Below are 10,008 nucleotides of genomic sequence, written 5' to 3'. Positions count from 1 at the left end.
AAGGATCCATCTTTACGGTGTGAATTGGAGGCAATAACCTTCACATTGGGGTTACATAGTTGGGATTTTGGTGTTATATTTGAAGTTAAAAAAATAATGTTTTTAACTGTATTGTACATTTATGGGTCATTGACAAATAAGACTTCTAAAAATGAATTTTTAAAAAGTCTTTTCAAATTGGATGTAATGCATATTTTTGAGTGTGGAACAATGTATTTAAATAAGTCTCATTTGTTAAATAACTTTTCAGAGTGGTTAAATGTATTTTTAACAGTATTTTTTAACGTCATCTGCTCAAAAATGTCAGGTGGAGCGACCACATATTTGTAAAAATGTATCCTACTGTTCATTATAACTGACATCTTTGACAAGTATCCCTTAGAGTGTCTAGAGTGCCTAACACATTCTTATTTTGTGGATGTGTTTAATAAATTAAGAATGCATTCTACTGTCCGTGTTTTTGGTATCTTAAGCATCCGATTTTACATTTCACCTGAGAAAAATAATGATACAAATGTACAAATGAATACATGGAATAGAATAGTTATTCACGTTATAGTTATCAACCATTTGGTCACTTTAACCTGTTATTTATTGCGCAAAATGAATGTTTTACCTTGTTGCACCGCGTGACATTTACCAGTTGCACCAGCTGACAACATTGATAAAAACAGGATTCATGCTGAATATTTGCATTTTTACTTCAAATACGAAAAAAAGAGTTTTTGTCAACAGTCTCTATTGAAGTTAAAGTAGTAAATATTTCATAGCATCATAGTAATCATGTTCAGTACATCACACAATAGATTGATTAGATGGACAGACTGTAATGGATTGTGATTGATTCATAAAGTAACACCAGCTCAAGAGAATTGAAAAAACGAATTAAAAAACATCCAAATGCATTAATGTTACATTGCATAACATTAAATTAAATGCATAGCAACTGGATTGTAACACTATATACCAAATAACTTAAGATGAATTGCAGTTTATCAAGATGTATTATCTCTCTTTGCTTTTGGAATATGCTTCTCTTATAGCCAAATCATTGTCAATGCGCTCCCTGTGTCACTCTTCACTTAACAGTAGCATCTAAAATGATTATAAAATATCATCATGGAAAAGGTTAGAAAGCATATTGTATCTTTAAAGGCAGGGTTGGTTATCTTCTTCAAAAACATTTGATATTTTTGTTTAAATTCTCTTTACATCCTGACAGTTAATGCTGTGACAAACGAAAGAACAATAATCTGCTATCTGTGTCCATCTCAGGACTGTAAGCAGCTCGTCCGATCATTTCATTCAGCTCGTGTGTATATATATATATATATATATATATATATATATATATATATATATATATATATATATATATATATATATATATATATATATATATAAATATACTGTATATGTAGTATACAATGATCGGACGGCTACCTGACCAGTTCCTGCCTGCCTCCGTGTTCTCATACTATTGCTAGTTTCCCATCATTACCAAGCCTGCCTTTAACGTAAAACTACTAAACGATTAAAACATTTTGTGCGTTAAATAAAATATCATAAAGTGACATTCCTTTGCAGTTGCACCACCTGACTTTTACAACTAATTTCAAATGAATCAGGCATCTTCTTGGTATCCTGTATTCTTTTTTGTTCTTGTTAGCAAATTCATTCACATCACATTTAAATACAATAAAGACCTACATGATAAATAAACATTTTCTAGTTTTAAATTGGTTGTACCGCCTGACATGAAAAGTGTATCGGCCTACCTATAAGCTATTTTTATCAATATTTATGAGAGTTCTAAAATCATTTTCACTCTGCCGTAAAGGTCCGTTGAGGAACTCTTGATGATGCAATATCCTGTTTACTGTTCTGAACACATCTTTACAGTTGCGCCACCCTGACATTTGAGAACATGTGTAATGTATAATGATCTCAATTGCTTTAAACTATAGATATTTCTACAATTTTGTTTATTTGAAAGATGTCAACGATAAAATCATGCCATTGTATTCATTTTGAATTTATTATCATTAAAATACAATTTTTTTGACAGTTTTCTTAGTCTGTAGATTTGCTCGGATGGTGGGTTTGAGATGCCAAAACTTAAAAGAATGAATATTATTTGAATGTACTGAAAATATATTCAAACTCAATAGCTTTTATTGAATGAAATGACATATGTCGTGAATTGATAAAATTATTTTAAAATTAAATAATAGACTCGGACACTAAAATATGGACGTCATGTCATTGACCCTTATACAAATTCAGACTCATAGGTGTTTGTTGAGTCGGTTCAGGGCGTCTTCTACAATGTCCAGCTCATGCCGGATGTCTTTCAGCATGCTATTGATGCTGTTGGTGTCCTTCAGGACGTCCACACTCTGGGTGTAGGGGTTGTAGCGGACCGTAAATGGCCGCCAAATGGTCTTAGCAAACTCCCTGCAGACACACAAAAAGTCAGTTACATCAATAGCCCAGTTCAACCTTTGACGTCTCTGAAACATTGTAGCTACAAAATCATTCAACCAAAGTCTTGTGTGTGGTCATTTAAAAACAATTTAGAAACATGATCTCAAAAAGAACAGTGAAATTTGGGGATCCATCACCACAGTGTAAAGGACTTTAGGACTTTAACATACTCAGAAGTTTAATTGACTTGAATATATCAACATAAACAACAACACTGTGAGTTACCGCCTTGGGAAAAACATCATTACAGCTAAGCTAAGGTCCAGATGCTTGGGTATGCTAATTGTCACCGCATGGAGAACAAAAACAAATTTTGCCAACGTTTGCTGTGATACAGTAGATGCTGCTGGTGAAGAACTTTTTGGGGAATGTACTCATTTGCGTGACCTGAGAAGATTGATACCACATTCCATGTCTGTGCACCAAGTATGGAACTAGAGCCAGGAGGTGATTAGCCTAGCTTAGCATACATACTGAAAGCAGGGATAGAAAGGCTAGCCTGGCTCATCCAGGTGTAACGTCAGATGAAACGTTCATCTGATGATACAGTGCTGGTGTAATGACAGAAGTGACCTTTTGCTAAGCCCCGCCCCTTGCTACTACTCTGCCAAGCTGCCATCGAGCCCACACTGTCACTAACTGCACTCCGTGCATAAACATATGATAAAAAGTGAAAGCAGCATGTATACAGTCAGCACACCTTCAGTAGTTGGTATACCTTCACTAGCTTGTGTAGCATATGCTAACACTAGTTAATGATAACTAACGTACAATGCTAATGTTAGCGCTGCAGGTTTTTATGTAAAAACATGACATTTTAGAAACATATCTCCTTCCAACCTCTCTGGGTAACTCGTATAACTATTACACGTTTAACCATGACCAGCTCCAAAACTTCAAAACCAGCCTAAAAATAAAGCAAATCTGAAATTGCACGAGAGTCTACGAAGCAGCGCCGGCTAGTTGTCGGTCGTTGGTCGGAGCTGGCCAATGCTGCGCTATGATTGGCCAGTCTGCGTTCGAGGGCGGGACTTAACGAAGGGTGGGTCGGTTGGATTAGCTGCTAACTGCAACAGTGATGTTGTAAAATCTCAAAGTCAGAGCTACGTTATTAAGGGAGGAGACTTCTACTGACCTCATTTTGTTCTTGGCGTCCTCAAAACTCTCGGCGACAAAGTACACGTCCTGGAACGTAGTTATCATGCACTCCTGACTACTGGTCACCACGGGGTCAAAGGGACGGATGTGGGCCTGGTCAGACAAAGCATGCTGAAAGAAAAGAGACGCGTTAACTTGTGGTCACATTCACATACTGAGAGAATGCCCCTCTTAGCCTGGCTGGTCAAGTGACATGTTTTTGGCTGACTGCATGTAAATGCAATTACAGAATTAAAGTAACCTGGAATGCCACAGAGGAGTGTTTTGTTTTTGTAGTGGTAGTGAAAGCTAGATAAGAATTTCCTCTGAACACCTTTTGCTGAATATGAGCTGATGCTACAGAAGTGTGATTGGTTGAGGTCAGTACTGGTTTATTCATTTAAATCAAATTCAGACACAATTACTGTCGCTATAACCACAATCAATGGGTTTGCGGGAAACAAAGGAACTGTCATGGGAAAAGAAATTGTTTCTCGGTCCAGGAGATATGATCCAAAATCTCAATGCATTTATAAATGGCAACATTGTCACCAAACGTCATTGAAATATGTAATTTATGACATATATAGGAAAACCTGAGTAGGATCAATTGGCAGCTACTCATACAGAAGTTCACAGTGTAAGCAACAAGTGCAGCAGATGAACACGCACTGTGTAAAGCTAGACAGCAGGTGGAGTGTTACCTTGAGTTCACTGATGGAGGACAGGAGCCCGGCTCCATAGGCCCTTAGCCGGCCGTCCTGCTTACACAGGCCAAACTCCACTGTGAAGAAGTAACACTAGAACAAAGCGGGTTTTCATTTGTGCATCATCCTTTTCAAACACAGTATGAGAAGGTAAGTAACAGATGTCACTAACGGAGTTAGGTGTGTGAGTGTGTGCCTGTGGTAGGGATGTTATTGTCTTTATCAATCCTGCGTTGTCTCGGTTCTTTTTCAGGCGTATTGATAAAGGATTTACTTCATCAATGCACCTGAACCTTTGGTTTTATTGCACTTACAGTACAAGTGTATTGTGCGCACAGTGTTTGTGTGTGTGTGTGTGTGTGTGTGTGTAGTTGGAGGACCTCAGCTCCGACACAGAGAGCAGAGGAGATGCTGCAACATGATGATAAAGTACACCAAAACGTAAAGAAGTGCCGATAAAGAACAGCAAACATCAGAGCTTATTAACAATATCGCCTTTAATAATGTAGAACCGGGGCCCGTTTACTACTGTGTTTTGGTACCCATCCCTAGTTATACAGTTCTATATTATTATAGCAAATTATACTTGACAAAGTTCATATCGACACCAAAAAGAAAAAAGTGTAATGACAAAATGCCCATCAAGCTCTTTAGTTTTATTCTCCTCGTTGGTTCCTTTTGGTTGTGTGTTCCTTAAACTTAAGCTCAGCTTAAACTCGCACGAACCCCAATCTGGGATGTTTTAGTGCAGGGCTACCCAGAGCTTAACGATCTGTCCCACTGGCTATTTCACTTGCTTCACCCTTTCCGTCCAAAGACATCACAACATCTGGTTGAAGGGTCAACCTAAACTAACGCAGACAAGTGGCAGCAAAGCTAATATGATCCAGATTGACTTTGTTTTGACTTTGTTTAGTTTAGTCAGTGTGAGGCTTACTGCTCAAGTACCGCAACTTCAGCTTCATCGTCATCATCGCAGCGCGCAGGTTTTGGTTGCTTAGTAAGGGCAGGCGGGAGACGAGCACCGTGGGAACAAGCTGCGAGCGGCACGGCTGACGCTTTTGACACGTTTCTAGACGCAACACGCGAGCGGTCCCTTAGCCTAAATGAGTGTAAGGCTATGTAAAGGTCACCAACAGCAACATGAGTGAATGTGTGAGTGAATGTGTGTGTGTGTGTGTGTGTGTGTGTGTGTGTGTGTGTGTGTGTGTGTGTGTGTGTGTGTGTGTGTGTGTGTGTGTGTGTTTTCTCACTGTGGCCAGTTTCTGCACAGCATCATCTGAAGCTCCCAGCGATGCTAAACCAATTTCTTGAGAGAACTGGGCGAAGCTGGGCTCAGCGAGCAGAGGAACGTGACCCAGCAGCTCATGGCATGTGTCTCTACATCCAAACGTGAGGAGGCAAATGCAGGTATTGCTTCACTGAAACAGTAGTATGAAGTGAAGGCCTTTTGTGCGCACACGTGTGTGTACTCACGGTTCAGGCGTGTACAAAGGCTCGGAGCTGTGGCGGACATACTGAGTGCAGTGGAACACTCTGAAGGCCAGGCCCGCTAGGAAGTCCCTGGGGGAGAGGTACCCAGCTACTGGCCGAATGATGAAGCCTGAGCGCTCTACACACACACACACACACACACACACACACACACACACACACACACACACACACACACACACACAATGCCTGTTCAATTGGCCCTTAATCAAGAACCATGAACAGATTTACACTTAAGTGACACATACAAGTGATTTAAAGGTCATATTGATGACATTATTACATCGACGAATAATTACAAAAAACATACACAGAGTTTTTACAAAGGCAGTGAATGAATGTGTCGTGAATGAGCACTTGCGTTGCTTCCATTCGCCTCCATTGTAAAGGTGCTGACGCATAACTTATTCTTGAGGTTAGGCGATGTAACCTCACTTTAGCCTTTGCCTTGGAAAAGATTGGCAGAAAATAATTTTTACTTTTTAAGATTGTAATCTTCTTGTCATTAGAGAAACTGCTGCGTAAGCACTAAGCGCTGGCAAATGCTGGAACACACTTGTCCACACTTAAATGCGCCCCACCTGATCGGAAAGAGATCGGATGTAGGAAGCGGCTGTAAAAGGCTGGATAAACACGTGTAATTACCCATCAATTCTATACAGTAAAAGTCTGTAAACCTGTTTTATTAAATTCTATACAGTAAAAGTCTGTGAACCTGTTTTATTGAAGAATAGTCACTAACAAAGCTCTGCTAATTAGTTTCTTTCCCTATAAATTCTTCACAATAAAAGTCCCCACGTTATTTTGTCATTTAAAAGCTGCAAGAAGCAGCAAAATTGTGAAATGTTGAGTTTTAACCAGCAGTAACTCGACAGGACTCAGACAGCAGTGCTCAGCAATGACAAAAGTGCGACCGCGGCCTCGGGATTCGAACCGTTACCCTTGAGGAAGTGCGAGACGTCCTCCAGCTGGGGGATGTTGTCTTCGCTGTAGTTGCAGTGTTTGGTCAGCAGGGGGAGGTTCTTCAGGTGCTCCTTGCAGGCGTGGCTCGGGTACAGCTTGTTGAGCTCCCTGAACACCACTCCCCAGGTACGCACCTCCTCCGCCGTGAAGTCGACCCGAAGAATGGGATCGCCACTGACCAAACACGAGGTAAAGAGATAGTGAGCTTATTGACGTCATGAAGTGAATGTTCTGAATTATACAATTCAATGTTATATATTATACTAGCTTATTATACTCGGACACACTAAACGCCCTTTCTTTGTTTTCTTTCTGATTTCTAAAGACATTGGGGGGGAAAGCCTTTAAATTAAAAGCTCCATGAATAACTTCAAAAAAATCACACATTACGATTAGCCTTCTTATTTTCCTGACTTCAAGAATTATTTGCTTGTATACCCAAATATGTGGCATGATTTGGTTCATTTCTGGTCAGTTTTGTGCAGCTGATGCTTATAAAAGATGTGGTCTGATATTCTATTGACTGCTATTGTCCATGACCCCCACCCAAGACGACAGGGTGCATTCCGGAGGGTTTCCCCCTTCACTTTAGAAACAGAATGTTATACATCAAAGCAAAACGAAACAGTTTGCATCACAGTCACAGAAACAGTGTAACTCACAGTTTGTAGCTCATAGCCAAATCAGAAAAATACTTTCTCCTTTTACGGTACATGTTGTCTTTAAATCCCTGCAACAACAAACAAAAAAGACAGACTCACAATCTCAGTTTTCACAATTCCCCTTATTATAGACGTAAAGAATGTATCAGAGCTGCTCTGTGGCTGTGTAAGCTGTGCATGTCCCTACCGGATGGTCGGCGTCTAGTTCAGAGCCATACATCAGAACCCTGTTCGCAGACTGATCCAAATCAGAGATCTTCTTCGGGAACCAGGGCACATCAGCCATAACTGTAACACAATTCAGGTTCAGTTCAATCAGAGGTCTGCTTGCATCTCATCACGTTAACGTCTGCGCTTGTTGACAGGCCTTGATTATGGCATTTGCTGCTATTTAAGCGTGAAAGGATACATGATCTTATTGTAAATCACGTGGGCCTACTGTCATCAGGTAGAGTGGAGTTCTCGAATGGAGTAATCTCGACAACATCGGTGTGCGTCCTTAGCAGCTGAGTCAGCTCCTTGAGCTGTTCATTGTCAGTGTTGCAATCCACGAAGATCTCAAAGTCTGAATTCCTCCGCTTGGACTTGCGGGACTCGATGTGGACGAGGTTGATGTGTTTTTCCTGCACATACGGAACATGTGGAATAAGCTTCTGTACATGATCAGGCTCATCCAGGTTAAGGTCACTACAACAAAACAAAGATGAAACTATTTCAATTTAAAGTTTTAAAAAAACTTTCAAAATAAAACACCCACCTGGAAAAGCCGAAGTGCCCTGACGAGACCACCGACTTCATTTTTCAGTGAGAATATGATGGTTGCAACTCCTTTCGCAGAGCTGGCGGGCCTTCCAGTGGAGACGCTCCTGTTGTCCTGCTTCTCACCAAATTTACTGAACGTAACCTCAAAGAAAATAACGCATCAGAGATTTTCCTACAGTCTGAAATTAAAAAACAGCAACATATTCTTCAACGCTTACTGAGCTACAGATCGGATCACTCAGCTGCAGGACCGTGAACGTATGCTAGCAAAGGGTACGCCTACCAGAGGCGGAGTATAGGGCGGCTCATGCCTTCGCCACGGTTGTAGGACAACAAATATTGCCACTGCAATATCATTTTGCGTGATAATTAGCCATGTGCTTTTGTTTGTTGCAGGGAGAGTTTGTGTTTTTGTGGCATCGGGCCTTTGGAACAATGGAGGTTTGTTAACTTTGGGATAACGGGCTGTAGGACAAATGGACTTTCAGTCCGATGGCATCAAAGCGTCAGTTAGCAAACCTATCGTTGTCTCATACGCGGTCTGTGACGACGTCTTTGTTGCAAGTTGTAGTGAAATGAATCAACACAGGAATAAAAATGGCCAACAACTACTTGCTATTTAAAGCGACGGGCCACACGTTTAGTGCACGTTTGTGCACGTGACCGTGTCCCACTGGGTAGCTCACGGCTGCCGCTGCACCGCTCAGCCGTCGCCATGTTGAGAGCCATTGAGAGGCAATAGAAATGCTCCCAACCCTTGTATATCAGCATGTTTAAACAGCTTGTTTTACATACAGCATACATGTCTGCTCTGTAAATCACCAACTAACAAATTCATGAACCAAAAGAGAGAATTTTATATTTCTTGGTTTCATGACGTCCCCTAGTTTTGCATTGATTTGAATTATTTTGACAAGGCGTACATCTTAAAGATCTTAAAGATTTAAACAACAACACGTTAGCTTTCCTGCTAAAGTCTTCTTCCTATCTAACTTACAAACATGGACACAGCTGTTGTCCTGCACGCGATAGCTTGTTGATCAGGCCACCAAACAAACATTCACACTGCCAATGCCAGTTTGTGGGCTAAGTGGCTAACGAGACGTTCGGCTGCAGCTCATCAAACAGCATGTAAACATACAGCAAATGTCATCTGAGTGGGTAGAGAGCTGCTCCAATACCAACAACACTTGTGTGCCCATGACACGTCGGCTACACCGTGACACCGGCACTCCTGCCAAACACCGATATTGAGATGGAAAAGGCACTTCTGATATTTCCCTAAATACCTTTTTTCTTCCTTTTAATAATCCAAAAACATTACCAACAATACCAGTGATATAAAAACGCGTTGACATTATTTTTGTCTTTAAAAAGCGACTTCATTTCCGTTTTCAGTTCAGACTTAAAATAATGTTTTTAGCTTATACCGATAAGAAATCGTTTGACAGTTTTGATGGGCCTCCACAGAGCCATGCCAGCTCCAGACGTCAACTAACCAATCAGGAGGTCACCTCAAAGCAACATCGACGTAAAACCGCTACTAGTAAAAACAGAACACAAGCATTATCGGGGCTACTTACTTCATTGTTGAGCTGCTTCTCCTCGTAAGCAGGATTAACCGAGTCAAAAGACCCTTCTCTGCGTGTCTCGTGTTCTTCGGAATTCTTGGCGTACATGCCTGTCTCCATATCAGACAGGAATCAACTGCAGTTGTTGCTCGTTCAATTTGTGTGTTCTGCCCGAGCTACAGCTCAGCTTGACACTGGATGCGTTCTCTGAAAGGAAGACGTCTC

General features: G+C 40.8%; 1 protein-coding gene across 1 annotated transcript; it reads right to left on the bottom strand.

The window, feature by feature from the left end:
- Positions 1-2,269: 2,269 nt before the first annotated feature.
- Positions 2,270-10,008, bottom strand: LOC137872341 (tryptophan 5-hydroxylase 1-like). The gene is made up of 11 exons (XM_068710539.1): positions 9,796-10,008; positions 8,208-8,354; positions 7,890-8,073; positions 7,638-7,738; positions 7,451-7,518; positions 6,766-6,962; positions 5,808-5,943; positions 5,585-5,711; positions 4,329-4,424; positions 3,623-3,756; positions 2,270-2,457 (listed from the first exon to the last, which is right to left on the bottom strand). Exons 1-11 carry the CDS (start codon positions 9,901-9,903, stop codon positions 2,289-2,291), a joined length of 1,467 nt encoding a protein of 488 aa, XP_068566640.1. The 5' UTR covers positions 9,904-10,008; the 3' UTR covers positions 2,270-2,288.

Source organism: Cebidichthys violaceus, unplaced genomic scaffold (genome assembly GCF_023349555.1).
Source record: "Cebidichthys violaceus isolate CVI_PGR_0920_01 unplaced genomic scaffold, fCebVio1.0.p SCAF_16, whole genome shotgun sequence".
Taxonomy (NCBI): domain Eukaryota; kingdom Metazoa; phylum Chordata; class Actinopteri; order Perciformes; family Stichaeidae; genus Cebidichthys; species Cebidichthys violaceus.
This window is presented reverse-complemented; position numbering and strand designations above follow the sequence as displayed.